This window comes from Leptodactylus fuscus, chromosome 6 (genome assembly GCF_031893055.1).
Source record: "Leptodactylus fuscus isolate aLepFus1 chromosome 6, aLepFus1.hap2, whole genome shotgun sequence".
In the NCBI taxonomy this organism is placed as follows: Eukaryota; Metazoa; Chordata; class Amphibia; order Anura; family Leptodactylidae; genus Leptodactylus; species Leptodactylus fuscus.
In genome coordinates, this window is record NC_134270.1 from 159788523 (window position 1) to 159804940 (window position 16418).

At 48.7% G+C, this 16418-nt stretch overlaps 3 protein-coding genes across 4 annotated transcripts in view; 2 read left to right on the top strand and 1 right to left on the bottom strand.

Annotated features, from left to right (window-relative positions):
• The first annotated feature begins 251 nt into the window (after positions 1-251).
• Positions 252-3734, top strand: LOC142209785 (chymotrypsin-like elastase family member 3B). Its single transcript, XM_075278830.1, has 8 exons — positions 252-291; positions 374-462; positions 586-683; positions 1062-1196; positions 1527-1667; positions 3148-3286; positions 3407-3556; positions 3634-3734. Exons 1-8 carry the CDS (start codon positions 252-254, stop codon positions 3649-3651), a joined length of 810 nt encoding a protein of 269 aa, XP_075134931.1. The 3' UTR covers positions 3652-3734.
• Positions 3735-7475: 3741 nt separating this feature from the next.
• On the top strand, positions 7476-10082 carry LOC142209787 (chymotrypsin-like elastase family member 3B). The gene is made up of 8 exons (XM_075278832.1): positions 7476-7638; positions 7725-7810; positions 7883-7980; positions 8604-8738; positions 8982-9118; positions 9211-9353; positions 9626-9778; positions 9951-10082. The coding sequence occupies exons 1-8, from the start codon at positions 7599-7601 to the stop codon at positions 9966-9968; spliced, it is 810 nt and encodes a 269-aa protein (XP_075134933.1). The 5' UTR covers positions 7476-7598; the 3' UTR covers positions 9969-10082.
• Positions 10083-12008: 1926 nt separating this feature from the next.
• Positions 12009-16418, bottom strand: part of RAP1GAP (RAP1 GTPase activating protein) — an 86550-nt gene continuing 82140 nt past the window's right edge. Inside the window, exons 22-26 of one of the 2 annotated variants that reach the window (XM_075277838.1) lie at positions 16265-16385; positions 15615-15726; positions 14075-14181; positions 13908-13959; positions 12009-13191 (exon numbers count right to left, since the gene is read on the bottom strand). In XM_075277838.1, the coding sequence (XP_075133939.1) occupies positions 13951-13959; positions 14075-14181; positions 15615-15726; positions 16265-16385 (349 nt within the window). In that variant the 3' untranslated portion in view covers positions 12009-13191; positions 13908-13950. The remainder of the gene's footprint in view (positions 13192-13907; positions 13960-14074; positions 14182-15614; positions 15727-16264; positions 16386-16418) is intronic. The other variant, XM_075277837.1, reaches the window with a different exon arrangement.

A 16418-nucleotide genomic window follows, 5' to 3' on the forward strand; every position in this document is an offset into this window, starting at 1 on the left:
TAAGCATATTATATACTGTATAGTGATGGGATTATTATATTGTTTGGACATAATGTGGTCATTGTTGGAATTTCGCCTTGTGCCATGATGTCAGAAGTTTGGAAACTATTAGACATATTTGTATTTGTGCGGTGCCGGGTCTGTCTGCTGATAGCGCTGGATCCCCCGCACCATATGGAGACTTCCCGTGACGTCAGACAGCGCTCAGCCTGATATATTGAGTTCTGAGCCCCAGACCTGACACCGCCAAGATGCTGAGGTTGTTGGTGACCGTGCTGCTGGCTGCAGCAGGTGACTTGTTCTTTCTTATATGTCTCAGTCTCGTGTCTTCTCTTTTTTTGGTTTATTACTTACCTTTATTACTTTTTTGCAGCTTCCCATGGCTGCGGGGTGCCCACTTATATGCCCATATCTCGAGTTGTGAATGGAGTAGATGCTGTGCCACACAGCTGGCCCTGGATGGTGAGTAATGAATGCGGCTTATCAACTCACCCCACATGTCATGTCCCTTGAAAACCAATGTGTTAAATGGCGCACCCCAGTATACCCTGGATCTATAATGGTCTCTTCTCCGGTGTCTTCCAGGCGTCTCTGCAGTTTCATTACTATGGTGAATCCATACATAACTGTGGCGGCAGCCTCATCACATCGCAATGGGTCCTGTCTGCAGCACATTGCTTTGAGTAAGTTATTTCATGGAGTATTGGGGGCAGCAGGGAAGGGGGAATGACTATCTGCCTAATAACAGGGTGTTATATAGACCGGGGCGTAAGAGGATGCACATGGCCTGATATATTCTTGCTTATATTCAGAGGATTGTCTAAACTAATACACAGTAACATGTCAGCTCAGTGCGATGGGTTCTCATAATCTGGTTGTAAAGAATGAATATTTTCTCTCACTGACAGCAAGCAGAGATTTTATGGTGAAGAGGATTTGAAAGCACAAAATCTAAAAGAAAGTTGTAGAAGTTCCCTGTCTGTAGGACTAGGGGGCAGCATGACTGCTTGAACATCTCTGTATACAACCCTATAATAGGTGATAATGTCTTGTGGTTGCAGCTATAAACGTGACTATCACGTTGTGCTTGGGGAACACGACCGCAGTGTGGAGGAAGGCACAGAGCAATACTTCCCTATCAGTGACAAAGACATCTTCGTCCACCCCAAGTGGAATAGCGATTGTCCGCAGTGTGGGTAAGTCGCATCATACTGTTGTACCTCCATGATGACAGAAGACGCCTCAGACCTCTTCTAAAAATGTCATATAAAGGGTCGGATAGTCTGATATATATAAGGCATAAATAATAGCCTTCCGTCCGTACATTGTAACAATCCCTTCAGCTGTGGGAGCAGAACAAGGTCCACTTTAATGAATGTCTCCATTCACTGACAGCAAACAAACATAAAGCAGCCATATTTCTGTAAGTCCACTTTACTGGCCCTTTAATAAGGATCCTCCTGTACGACGCAGGAGCAGATGATGGTCCAGTGATCGGGTCCTTACACCTTGTTTGTTTCCTGCAGTTATGATATCGCCCTCATCAAACTGTCACGAGAGGCAGAACTGAATGACGTGGTCCAGCCGGGCTGCCTGCCCCCTCAAGGACGACTGTTCAGTAGTGGTCTGGAGTGTTTTGGCCCTGGCTGGGGCCTCCTCTATGGTAAGTGCCCATAGGCAGGACGTTAGATATTTAATGTCTGTAAACTGATCTGACACGCAGAGGCGGATTTAGCCCTAATGTATCCCACACACTTGCTTGGGGCCCCCAGGGGCGTTGCTTTATGGCTAGTTTTTTTTTTTTCGTTTCATATCGGCTGTTACCTATTAGATTATTCCTATATTATTATTGTTTATTTATATAGCACCATTAATTCCATGGTGCTGTACATTATTGTATTATTTCCATGGTGCTTTACATTTGGGGGTTACATACAATACACAAAATATACAGGTAGCTATAAAATTAACAGTGACTGGCTGGCACAGTGGGATAGACGGCTCTGCCCGCGAGGGCTTACAATCTATGGGGGAAGGGGGGTAGAGACAGAAGGGGAGGGGGAGACACTACAGATGGTGGTGCGGTGATAGTGTTATTGGAGGTTGTAGGCCTTCCTGAATAGGTGAGTCTTCAGGGCTTTCTTGAATCCTGTGATTGTGGGGATCAGTCTTATGTGTCGTGGTAAGGAGTTCCAGAGTATGGGGGATGCACGAGAGAAATCTTGGAGACGGTTGTGTGAGGAGCGGATGAGGGCAGAGCGGAGTAGGAGGTCATTGGAGGATCTGAGGTTACGTGTGGGCAGGTAGCGGGAGATGAGGTCAGAGATATATGGCGGGGACAGGGTGTGGATGGCTTTGTATGTTAGCGTTAGTAGCTTGAACTCAATTCGCTGGGCTACAGGTAGCCAGTGGAGGGACTGGCAGAGGGGAGCAGCCGATGAAGAACGAGGGGTGAGGTGGATTAAGCGAGCAGCGCAGTTTAAGGTGGACTGGAGGGGGGCGAGGGTGTTAGCTGGGAGTCCATGGAGAAGGGTGTTGCAGTAATCTAGGCGGGAGATTATGAGGGCCTGGACAAGCATCTTAGTAGTTTCAGGGGTGAGGAAGGAGCGGATTCAGGGGATGTTCTTGAGTTGGAGGCGGCAGGAGGTGTTGAGGGTTTGAACGTGTGACTTGAAGGATAGGTCGGGGTCCAGGGTTATCCCAAGGCATCGGGCCTGTGGGACAGGGGTAAGTGGGGTTCCGTTGATTTTGATAGATGGGTCGCGTGGAGCGGCCATACGGGGTGGGGTGAAGATGATGAACTCCGTTTTCTCCACATTGACCAAATAATCTAATAGGTAGCAGCCTAAAGTGCCACTGTGTGGGGGGCAATAAAAGGGACACTATACTGTGTGGGGGCCAATATACTGTATGGGGGCAAATATATTGTGTGTGGGCCAATAAAGGGGACAACTTACTGTGTAGGAGCCAATAAAGTGGACATTAGAATGTGCTGGGACCACTTTAGACCTGCAGATAGGGGTGGTAATAGTAGAGAGGGGACATGGCCTAACATAACGTTGCGTGGGTCTGCTACTGCTCAGTCACAGAAGTCCATAGCTGAAGCTGCTTTAACCTTTCCCTGTACAATGTGTTGTGTGCAGGCAGTGGCCCCCAGGCCTTAGTCCTGCAGCAGGCGCTGCTCCCCATTGTGGATCCCGCTCAGTGCACCCAGCCAGACTGGTGGGGCGACATGGTGGATGAGTCTCTACTCTGCGCTGGAGGATACGATCAAGGCAGCTGCAGTGTAAGTTTTTGGTGGGTGGGACTAATTATTAAAGTCTCCGCCCCCTCATCAGGGGTGTTAATTATGACCCACAGAGGTATATAACATAATGAGAGTATTCTCCCCTGTGTATGTGATCAGAGCGACTCCGGGGGACCCCTGAACTGTCAGGACATGGACGGCCGCTGGTACATTGAGGGGATCGTCAGCTTTGGGAGTGCGAGATGTAACACACTGAGAAAACCCACCGTATTCACCCGAGTGTCTCTGTTCACTGACTGGATAGATGAGGTGAGTGGGGACCAGTATAAGATCGGACTGGGAGGAGGCGGAGTCAGAAATGACATTGATAATTTTTGTATTTCCAGATTATCACCAAAAACTGAGCGGCCATGATGTCCGTCCAAGAGGCGCAAGTCACTCCGCACACAGACGGCTCACATCCATGGTGTACGATTCACCACTGTTATGCTAATCTGAAAAAATTACTGAGGAAATAAAATTTTTTTTTTAAACAAACGGGTCAAGTTGTTGTCTGGTTTTGTCTCTTCCCTAACAGCACAGAGTATTTCAGAAGTGTGCTGAACTCGCGGTAGCTTACATATTGAAAGTTACATATTGAAAAGAGTAGCGACTCCAGCAACACAGAGTATTTCAGGAGATGCGAGTACTGACTTTGCAGGTGGTAAGGACGCGTTCACACCTGCATTCATAGCAGGACCAGAATAGAAAAACAGCCCATCTAATGATGGACAACAAGACAGTAGGAGTCCCCGTTGACTATAATAATGGTTTTGTTTTTTTTTTGTCTTGGATTTCCGACTCAGGTGTGAATGTAGCCTTACAAAGTGTCAGGAGCAGGGTTCCCCGCAGCACAGAGTGTTTTAGGAGACGGTTGTGGTGATCTAGTGGACTGAGAATTGACATAATACACTAATGCAGGACTCGGTCTCGTGTATCTCCATTCTGTCCCCCATGTAGGTTTCCATCATGAATGTGGGGAGGGGGTCATGGCAGTGGATTGTCTCCCCTGTATTGGAGTATTTCAGGTCTTTTCTGGTCACTATATTATCACCTCACATACAAATTTCCAGGCTCCCCCCAGTCACACCCCTAAATCTCCCCCACTGCGGACTGTAAGCTCCTGTGGTTGTTCTGGATACCGATCTCTGGTTGTTTCACAGCTGAAATAATTCTCAAGCACTTGGCATCGGAGGGTTAAGCTGCTCTTGGTCACAGGACCTTGGGCGTCACCACCTGTTGCAGATTTTGGGATTCCCAGTGGGTGCCACAGAACCCAGGAGGGCAGTGGCGGATCCAGGGTTTGCGGGGCCCTGGGCAATTGACTTTGGCGGGGCCCACCAAAGTCATCTACCCCTAGTTTCATGTCCCCCCCCTCTATCTATGTCCCCAGTTTAATGTCATTCTACCCCTTTATCTGCCCACAGTTTCATGTCCCCCCCGTCTCTGCCCCAGTGTCATGCCGTTCTCCCCCCTTCATCTGTCCCAATGTCATGCCATTCTCCCCCCCTTCATCTGCACCAATGTCATGCCATTCTCCCCCCTTCATCTGCCCCAGTGTCATGCCATCCCCCCCTTCATCTGCCCCAGTATCATGCCATTCTCCCCCCTTCATCTGCCTCAGTGTCATGCCGTTCTCCCCCCTTCATTTGCCCCAGTGTCATGCCGTTCTCTCCCCCTTCATTTGCCCCAGTGTCATGCCGTTCTCGCCCCTTCATCTACCCCAGTGTCATGCTGTTCTCCCCCCTCCATCCACCCCAGTGTCATGCTGTTCTCCCCCTCCATCTGCCCCAGTGTCATGCCGTTCTCCCCCCTTCATCTGCCCCAGTGTCATGCTGTTCTCTTCCCCTTCATTTGCCCCAGTGTCATGCCGTTCTCCCCCCTTCATCTGCCCCAGGGTCATGCCGTTCTCCCCCCCCTTCATTTGCCCCAGTGTCATGCTGTTTTCTCCCCCTTCATCTGCCCCAGTGTCATGCCGTTCTCTCCCCTTCATCTGCCCCAGTGTCATGCCGTTCTCTCCCCCTCCATCTGCCCCAGTGTCATGCTGTTCTCACACACACACACGCGCTCACCTTTCCTCGTTCCCCCGCAGCTCTCTCCCTCATACACATATTGTAGGCGCGATGTGACGTCATCACATCGCGACTACAAATGCCGGAGCTCAGCGTTAAAACAGGAGCTGAGCTGTGACAGCTCCTGCTTTAAACGCCTATGTATTCAGCTCATCGGCATCCGTAGGAGTTGAAATCGGGACATGCTGACCCAGAGCCGGCTCCAGGTTTTTATGGGCCCTTGGGCGACAGAGCCTCAGTGGGCCCCCTTGTAAAGGAGGCGGGGGAGTCGAGACACTGTGCGTCGCAGATGAAGCGAGTGATGTCATGCAGGAGTGTGGCGTCACCAACGCCATACCTCCCAATTTTTAAAGCGTAGAAAGAGGGGTAAACGCGGCAAATTTGGCTCCACCCACTTTTATGTTGATTCCACCCATTCTCATTCATTTATCATGTGCTCCCACACAGTATAATCCTCCTACAGTCACCCGTAAATTATATGCCCCCTCAATCTCTCCCCCAGTTTCATATACACCCTTCCTCTGCCCCCAGTTTCATGTCCCCCCCTCCATCTCTGTCCCCAGTTTCATCACGTTCTCCCCCTTCATCTGCCCACAGTTTAATGTCCCCCGTCTCTGCCCCAGTGACATGCCGTTCCCCCCTCCCCTTCATTTGCCCCCAGTTTCATTGGGCCCCCTCCACCTCTGTCCCCAGTTTCATGCCGTTCTCTCCCCACCCCCTTCATCTTCCCCAGTGTCATGCCGTTCCCCCCTCCCCTTCATTTGCCCCCCAGTTTCATTGGGCCCCCTCCATCTCTGTCCCCAGTGTCATGCCGTTCTCTCCCCACCCCTTTCATCTTCCCCAGTGTCATGCCGTTCCCCCCCTCCCCTTCATTTGCCCCCCAGTTTCATTGGGCCCCCTCCATCTCTGTCCCCAGTTTCATGCGGTTCTCTCCCCACCCCCTTCATCTTCCCCAGTGTCATGCCGTTCCCCCCTCCCCTTCATTTGCCCCCCCCGTTTCATTGGGCCCCCTCCATCTCTGTCCCCAGTGTCATGCCGTTCTCTCCCCACCCCCTTCATCTTCCCCAGTGTCATGCCGTTCCCCCCCTCCCCTTCATTTGCCCCCCGGTTTCATTGGGCCCCCTCCATCTCTGTCCCCAGTTTCATGCCGTTCTCTCCCCACCCCCTTCATCTTCCCCAGTGTCATGCCGTTCCCCCCCTCCCCTTCATTTGCCCCCCAGTTTCATGGGCCCCCTTCATTATGTTCCACCTTAATATTTAATACAAAACAAACACACTCACCTTCCATCACTCACCTTCCGATGCAGGAGCTGTGAGATCAGCTCCTGCTTAGCTCCAGCCCGGCTTGCGTGTGTAGGCGCGATGTGATGACGTCATCACGCCTACACACGCAAGCCGGGCCGGAGCTTTAAAGCAGGAGCTGATCTCACAGCTCCTACTTTAATCGCGTATGTATTCAGCTCATCGGCGGACGGACGCCGATGAGCTGAAATCGTGACAGGCAAGTGCCGGGGGGCCCCCAGAGGCTCTGTGGGCCCCGGCACTTGCCCGACTATGCCGAGCTGACCGGGACCATTTTGTTAGGGCCGGGCCGCGGGGGCCCCGCTAAGCGCGGGGCCCCGGGCGGTTGCCCGGCCCTGGATCCGCCCCTGCAGGAGGGGCATAAGCAGTGTGTGGATCGGAGAACCCCAAACACTTGGTCCACAACTACAGTAATGTCTGTGACCTCCTTCCTTGCCTTTGTAAATACTGTATGTGTGTGTAGGAAAGCTGGGTGACATCACTGCTCTCTCAGAGGTCATCACCCAGCTTTCCTGGAGTCCTGAACAGAAGTAGGACATCATGGCTCATCAGGTTATAAAATCCTTTTCAGTTTCTATTCACTAATAATAAGGACCGCTGGGGTCAACACCCAGCTTTCCAAATGTCCTAAATGTTAAATCTGCTTGTACAAGAGAGTGTCTCATCAGGGTTCAAGGAAAGATGGGTTATCTGCTGTGAGAACATTAATGGCAGTTGTCAGCCAACTTTCCTAGAGATGGATATAAATGGCTGGATAGAAGTGTGAATGCTTAAGCCTGTTATCAGCAGCTCCTCTAGTATCAGGACCAGTTGGCATTGTACCCGCAGCCTTGGGCACTGGTCCTGACAGCACCTGCTCTCTGGTATCTGCCTCCCAGCGCCCCCTGATAATGTGCAGTATAAGAGGTGTCTGGGACTGAGTCCTACTCCCTGACACAATGCTAAGACTGTTGATCACCTTCCTAGTGGCGGCCGGAGGTAAGTCCATATAGTGCAGCCATACAGTGCACACATACTCTCTCCCTGCTCTGCTTACCCTCTCTAATACTATGTTTCCTCTCCAGCCTACGGCTGTGGGGTGCCCACATATGCCCCTAACAGCCGTGTGGTGAACGGTGAAGATGCCATACCCCACAGCTGGCCCTGGCAGGTAAGGGCCCCTCTTCTCCACAAACCACCTTTGGTCCTTTCTATGTACTAACATGCCATTCTGTATCCCCAGATCTCCCTGCAGTATAAAAGTGGGGACGCCTTCTACCATACATGTGGGGGCAGCCTCATTGCCTCAAATTGGGTCATGACAGCGGCACATTGCATCTCGTAAGTACCAAGAGGACCCCTCACCCTGCCACAGTCCCCAATACTGTCCTTATACTCTGATCTCTTCCCCACTGAAGGGATCATGGCGCAAAGACAAGTGACAGTCACTAAAAATACCCCCAACCATCTGATACTGATCACTTGTACCAAGGATAGACCATCAAAATAAAGTCTCAAAAAATCCATTCGATATCCAGAGACTAAAACTCATCCTGCTCACGCAGCTAAGGGTTTGTTACAGTGTCTCAGCGAGAAATAGTCACTGACATTACAACAAACTTTGCAGAAATGAATCGTACAGGAGATTGGAAGAAACTTTGTAATATCTCAGCAGAGTTTTGCCTCTTTTTTGACCATTTTCGCCTCTAATAAAGTGAGTTTCACTGTGAAAATTCCTGCTCTGTCTGTCTGGAGACTTCAGGTGACTTATCTCTATAGAAGTCAATGGAGAGGGGAAGGGGCTCTGTGACCTATACACATCAGCACCACATATCTCTGTGTTGGTTTGTTACAGTGTATCAGTCTGGTGTAATCCATACATTTCACTATATATAACGTATAAAAAATTGCTGTAAGATGTCATTTATTTTACTTTATTTTTTTATTACTTTACTTTTTTAAAGATCAAGTCGTACATACCAGGTGGTGTTAGGCGAACATGACCGCAGCGTTCTGGAAGGAAGGGAGCAGGTCATTCCTATCAATAAGGCAGACATCTTTGTCCATGAAGGATGGAAAAGCAGCTCTGTATCCAATGGGTGAGTGGCGGTATCCCAGGAGGTAGGATCAGATCCTGCGGCTCAGTAGACAGTATTGTGATGGGATTAGATACGTTAGCTCGGGAGACAGTATCACAATAGGTAAAGTGACCAGTAGACAGTATCATGCACCAGAGCTTACCATATCACCTAAGAGGTCGAATAGCAGCAGCTCCGCAGACAGTATCACACATTAGGTACTTGATGTGATATGATGTGACAGTCGTTCTTGTCTTTCTCCAGGAATGACATTGCCCTCATTAAGTTATCTCACCTTGCGTTATTGAATGATGAGGTACAGTTGGCATGCCTGCCCCCTGCTGGAGATGTTCTGCCCAATAACTATGCCTGTTACATCAGTGGCTGGGGCCGTCTGACCAGTACGTATGGGGAGAGGGGGAAGTTATGATAGTGGATGCTGTGTGACGTTTTGGGGATCAGGCTGACGATGATGATGATGATGTATCTACAGCTGGTGGGGTCCTCCCGAATGTTCTCCAGCAGGCTCTCCTCCCAGTGGTGGATCATCAGACCTGCACCCAGAGAGACTGGTGGGGCAGCACAGTGAAGAGCAGCATGGTGTGCGCTGGCGGGGACATCAAGGCTGGCTGCAATGTGAGTACAGGGTCTAATGGTGCGACCTTAACCCTCTTATGGTCTATGTAAATCAGCACAAGGGCATAAGGATAGTCTTCTACTCCAATCACATTCAGAGCTGCAATCACAATTCTCCTAGCTTCTCCTACTCTATACAGACAATGTGACCTTCTGATTCTGAATGCAGCTCTGGATGTGACAGGAGTATAAATACCAGTGTAGCGATCTTGTTCTCTGTTACATCTTTAATAGTCCTTTGTGTCAGTAGTGTTGTATTCTCATGATTTCAGGGTGACTCTGGAGGACCCCTGAACTGTCAGGCCGCTGATGGCAGGTGGCAAGTTCATGGCATCGCCAGCTTTGTCTCCTCTCTTGGATGCAATGCTTTGAAGAAGCCCACAGTCTTCACCCGTGTTTCAGCCTTCAATGACTGGATCGCCAATGTAAGTATCAGCAGTGTATTGGGTATAAGAGGGTAGACAGGTATATATCAGTGTATACAGTGCTGTATCCATCACCAGCCAGGTGTTTGTATCCCTAAACACAACTCCCAGCCTGCGATCACAGGATTTGATCCTCTGCTCTATATTCACAACTGATTCATTCTCATTGCAGATCATCAATAACAACTAAAAGACCACAAGGTGGCGCTGCAGATTACTGACTGCCTGAAATGATGCCCCTGCTCTCTGACAATAGAGGTTTAACCCCTTCCTGCTTGTGATTAGTATTAACTATTAGAATAAATATTGTGATCAACAAGAATTTGTCTCCGTCTTTTTCAGTGATCAGTTTTCTGGATCCTTTTTATTTGAAGTTTAAAAATTCTCCTCCAGTCACATCCAAATCTGCAGCCTCAATTTTCCTGGTATTAATGCTCGGGTTGCAAGACTTAACATCTCATTACTAGACCATAAGAGAGATGTCCTGCTGCAGTGCACTATAGGAGGTTCCCAGTGCAAAATGGGTGCATGGACTTGTTTAAAGGGATTCTACCACTAAATCGGTATTTTTTCTGCTTTACACGTCAGAATAGCCTTTAGAAAGGCTATTCGTCTCTTACCTTTAGATGTGGTCTCTGCTGCGCCATTCCTTAGAAATACCGTTTTTTACCAGTATGCTAATGAGTTCTCTCGCAGCAATGGTTGCTGGCCTCAGCGCTCAAACGGCGATGGGGGCGTCCCCACTGCTGTCCGAGAACTCTCTCCAGCGACGCCTCCATCTTCAGCTGCATCCTCCCCTTCTCTCGTCGTCTTCTTTCAGCGTCAGCTCCGACGCCTGCACAGTCGGCTCTGCCAGCGAGACACTAGTAGAGCGGCCATTTTTTTTAGGCCGCAATTGTGCGCACGCGCAGTATGCTCCTCTAAGTCTACGGCGAACAAAAAATGGCCGCCAGCCGGCATGCGCAGTCGGCTCTACTAGTGTCTCACTAGCAGGCGTCGGAGTTGACGCTGAAGGAAGACGACGAGAGAAGGGGAGGATGCAGCTGAAGATGGAGGTGTCGCTGGAGAGAGTTCTCGGACAGCAGTGGGGACGCCCCCATCGCCGTTTGAGCGCTGGGGCCCGCCCCCATTGCTGCGAGAGAACTCATTAGCATACCGGTAAAAACCAGTATTTCTAAGGAACAGCGCTGCGGAGACCATGTCTAAAGGTAAGAGACGAATAGCCTTTCTAAAGGCTATTCCGACGTCTAAAGCAGAAAAAATACCGATTTAGTGGTAGAATCCCTTTAATATCAGCTAAATTCCTAGTGGGTAGTAGATTTAGCGAAATTATGACTGCAGCTCTGTATCTAACCAGAGGATAAGATATGGTGAAACAGCAGAATTATAATGCAATTCTGTATAACTGGAATATGATGTAACACCAGAATAGTTACTGCAGCTCTGGATGTCACTGGAGTATGACACGATATAACTCCCAATTACTCCAGTGGTGCAGAGCCCCAGGAACACATGGCCAGAAATGCAGGTTCTTGTTGAGTCTCTCCGCACATGAACCACTAAGAACACCACATAGGTCACATAACATCAAATGTGAACACCTATGCTGACTGTTATAAGAGGTCTACGCCAGTCTGTCAAGTGCCCACTGGGCATGACCAATGGCAGGGATCTGAGTGATGGGTCTAGTGTTCCTCAAGTCCATCAGCAATGCCACATGCGTGGTAGTCCCCTGAGGGCACTTGTATGCATTGCTGCCTTCAGAATGCACATGCGGGATTATAATGGGGGTTTACAATAAACAGTAAATCGATACCTTGTTGACAGGGGAAGGATTATTGATCAAACCCACGGAGGCAACAAAACTCTCTTGTAATAAATTGTACAAGACTCCATCCCACATTCCGCTTAAAATCGGCAGAGAGTAAATTCCTGCAAGGAGGACTTTTCTCTCCACCGTTTTTGGTAGAAATGTGGCAGACCCCATTATAGTTTATGGGGTCTGCGGGTTTCCACATGTAACCGCTTTTTAAGCGGACGGTTTCCGGCTTTCAGGTCCCCAAGCAGATCGAAGGGCAGAAACCCGAACACTAGTGTGACCCTAGAGTTACACTATCCATATCACCATCCACGTACTGTATATACAAGTAGCATATACCTATTGATAGGGCGGTTCAGGGTCTCAGTAGTGCAGCCTCAGTATCAGCAGTCACTTACAGCGTCTTCTCCGGTTTTGTTCTCATTTTATTATTTTTCATCCCATAAATCTTTTCATACAAATAATCTCATCGCAGATAAATAATCATTTCTCTATTTTTTTTTTCTTTACACTTAAACAATTACACATCGAGACGTTATTTACTCCGAATGGAAAAATAGTGTTTGTCATTCTCCACCCATATGGAGAACGCAAGGACGAGGGACAGAAAGGTGGTGACGTCATTACAACAAGAAGCCACAAGGGGGAGCTGGATGCTTTACCTACAAGTCCATAGAACAGACACCAAGCATGCTGACCGCAAAGAGGGCGCCCATCCCCCCCCACCCCCGCCAACACACAGATTACAGGTCCTGCAGGTTGGTGCCACCATGCCACAGAACTCTTACAGGGTGACGTCTATAGAGTAGTTCCTTATGATCCAGGCTAGATGCCTGTTAGACTGATGGGAGGTTGAGCGTTGTAGTGTCGTACCATATTGTATTCTGCTGTACCGTAGGACTTCACCTACCCTCACAAAGTGCGTCCGCGAGTCGATAAAAAGGGGGAGGGATGATGTAACCGCCCTGTGCAGATCAAGCGAATAGACGTGTTCTAAGATGGTCACACGTGAAATTACTGAAAACACACAGGGAAACACGCAGGACCACACGTGACATGCCATAGACTATGCATAGAGGGGGAGGGGCTCGCAGTACAGTAACCCTTTCCGTTCCAGGGAAAGCGTCCAATCCGAGAACTTGTGCATTGATTGACATCCTGAGTTTGAATGAATTTTCACGGCATAAGCAAATTATTTACATCACGGGGACTGTGCAGTGCTCACCACATCCAGGCCGCGAGTGCCATACGGTCGCCGTCTGCAGAGTGCCACATGGCGTCTATGGGAGCGACAGGTTCAGAACCCTCCCCCTGCGTGTTCATACCTTTATTGGGGGGGGGGGGGGGGGGTTTGCAGTCTCCCTTAGTAAGTGCTGGAGCTGGAAGGAGCGGCCATAAGGTCCGCTGCAACAGTTCTTAAAGGAAACAAGTCTGCAGAAGTCCGGTGGATGAGGAGAACTGCAGAAACCCAGGAGGCTGCATCGCTAGTCTCAGGAGCGATTGGTCAGTCGCTGAGTCCAGAACGGTCGCACTTGGCTAGATCAAAGACTGGAGTTTGGCGCGAATCGTTCAGTTTCTGCCTTCTCTGGCACAGCTGGAGGAGGGGAATGGAAAGAATACAATGAAAGATCTCATTGACAGACTTATAGTAAAATGATGTTAAGGATGCCGCCCTCTATAGGGTGTTGTACAGAGTGCACTCTGTTCTCCTAATTCCATCCAGGAGATTAGATTTGCATATTTTTTACCCATAATCCCTAGCGGAGCAGGAATGACTTGTAAGTCTCCGTACTGCCTATGTAGGCAAACACTCTCCCTAATGTGGACGAGTGCCCCCATACCCCAGACTTATACTAATAATACTCTATATCCTCCCATAACTCCATACAACATTATGCTACCCAATATTGATCCTACTGGCTGGTGAATAAAATGCCAGCACAGTGAAGACTGACAATCCAACATGCACATTCCATCGAATACCTCGCTCCCATAGAAATCCGTGTTAGTGGCCGAACAACAACGCAGGTGTGCATTGGTTATTTACTGCGCTTAACCCGTTGTTGTTCAGCTGCTAACACAGATTCCTATGGGAGCGAGGTATTCGGTGAAATACTATTCGCTCAACATTAGTGCTGAGTGATAGCCACTTATAGTGTCTTTTTTTACGGGTTGTCACCCAATTTTTTTACAAATCCTAAATGATCTATGAAGCTGTATCGTATTCCTAATGTGCATGTTGGATTATTGAAAAGATGAGCGAGAAGGAGACTGGGAGAAGTCACTGAGAACAAGGTGGCGGGTGCTGACCTTCGAAAACGGAGATGGATCCTCCGATGCCTCAAGTGGGGGGCTAGCAGCGCTGGGGAGCAGAGGAGACACAAAAGAGAAAACTGAGACAACGTACAGAGGCGGATGAAGTATCCCTACTAGATAGCTTACTGGCCACACTGGGGCCATCTCAAAATAGCTCTCACCTGATTGGTTGCATTTGGGTCAGGATCTTCCAGCTGGATTTTAATTTCTGGGTAGGCGGCATCTCCACTCAATTTTCGAGCATCTGGGTGTGGGGAACGTGGGAAACCTAGTGCAGAGACCAGATTAGGGTAAATACAAGTCTGTACAGTATGGAGAGGCAGTCTATCGTATACAAGTCTGTGCAGTATGGAGAGGCCGTCTATTGTATACAAGTCTGTGCAGTATGGAGAGGCAGTCTATCGTATACAAGTCTGTGCAGTAAGGAGAGGCAGTCTATTGTATACAAGTCTGTGCAGTAAGGAGAGGCAGTCTATTGTATACAAGTCTGTGCAGTAAGGAGAGGCAGTCTATTGTATACAAGTCTGTGCAGTATGGAGAGGCAGGCTATTGTATACAAGTCTGTGCAGTATGGAGAGGCCGTCTATTGTATACAAGTCTGTGCAGTATGGAGAGGCCGTCTATCGTATACAAGTCTTTGCAGTAAGGAGAGGCAGTCTATTGTATACAAGTCTGTGCAGTAAGGAGAGGCAGTCTATTGTATACAAGTCTGTGCAGTATGGAGAGGCAGGCTATTGTATACAAGTCTGTGCAGTATGGAGAGGCGTCTATTGTATACAAGTCTGTGCAGTATGGAGAGGCCGTCTATTGTATACAAGTCTGTGCAGTATGGAGAGGCCTTCTATTGTATACAAGTCTGTGCAGTATGGAAAGGCAGTCTATTGTATACAAGTCTGTGCAGTATGGAGAGGTAGTCTATTGTATATAAGTCTGTGCAGTATGGAGAGTCAGTCTATTGTATACAAGTCTGTGCAGTATGGAGAGGCCGTCTATCGTATACAAGTCTGTGCAGTATGGCGAGGTAGTCTATGGTATACAAGTCTGTGCAGTATGGAGAGGCCGTCTATTGTATACAAGTCTGTGCAGTATGGAGAGGCTGTCTATCGTATACAAGTCTGTGCAGTATGGAGAGGCCGTCAATCCATATACAAATTCCTTGGGTTATCAGTATCATAATCTCAGAAAACCCCTTTACAATGGCAGTCACACAGACTGAACAGTAAATGGCTCTAGGCAATCTGACGCGCAATATTCTGCAGACTAAACTAAAATGCAGCTGCTAAAAGAAACATTATAGATGTGGCCAGATATTTATAGAAAAATGTCCAGAAAAAGAATCAGGAAGATTTACTACAGTACTCTGCCTTTCTTATCTGCTGTACAGTGCACTGCCTCTCCATACTGTACAGCTTTGTATATTACGCTGTACCGTACACTGCCTCTCCATACTGTACAGCTCTGTATATTATGCCTCTAGAGTACACTAACTATCCATACTGCACAATTTTGTATCATCTGCTGTACAGTATACTGGTTCTCCAAATTTCACAGACTTGTATCATTCTCAGTAAGGTAGACTGCTTCTCTATACTGCACTGACGGCCTTTTTATGCTGCACAGACTTTCATCACTCTCTGTATGGCAGAACTATGTATAGACTTGCTGAACACCCCATTGTAACACATAGAGGAATCACTGCACCTGATGCACTTCCTCCGCTGGCAGTGCTTACACTGCTTGTACTGTCTTCCAGCCATGTGCTGTATATAAAGGAGTCTCGCTTGTGAGGAGTTCCTGAGGAGGAGGCGCTTTCCTGAAGGATAGAGAAGAAATGTTTACACCTGGGGATGACAAACAGAAGTTACTGTTAAGGTGTCAGCAAATTTATCTCTCTTTCCCCCCTCTGTCTAAGGGCTAGTTCACACGGGGTTCCGCGTGTACACAGTCCATCGCGGCTTTCCACTCTACATTAGGCCCAAATGAATGGGCCTAGTCCGAGGGGTACTGTCGTGAGGCAGACGCCGCAGCTTAATCAGCCGCTAAATTCACCTGAAGGAATGGCAGCTCGCTTCTTTTTTTGCAAGTGTGAACAAACTGCTAGCAGAAAAAAGAACACTAGTGGTCTACAAAGACCTCTATTGTGAGGGGGCGGATTTTGAGACAAATCCGCCCCCTCTTGCTCCGTGTGAACGAGCCCTGACAGTGATGCTGTCTGATATCATTGTATGAGACAGACTTGGTGTGTTCAGGTAGGTGGTGTGACGTGCTTAGCTCAGGAGCCTCACACCTGTTCACCCTGGGGTTAGGTTATGACATAGAATACAGTGGATCAGGGTCTAGGTGGCCGTTACCATCCCGGTGTCCTCCTCATCGAGTAGTTCATTCTCCTCCACTACACTGGCAAAGCTGCTGGCGCTTGACGATGACCGAGAGAAATCTCTTTGGGCTTCTGGTCTGGAACCTGAATCAATTCTGTAAAGCAGAGATGAGTATTGGTGCACACGC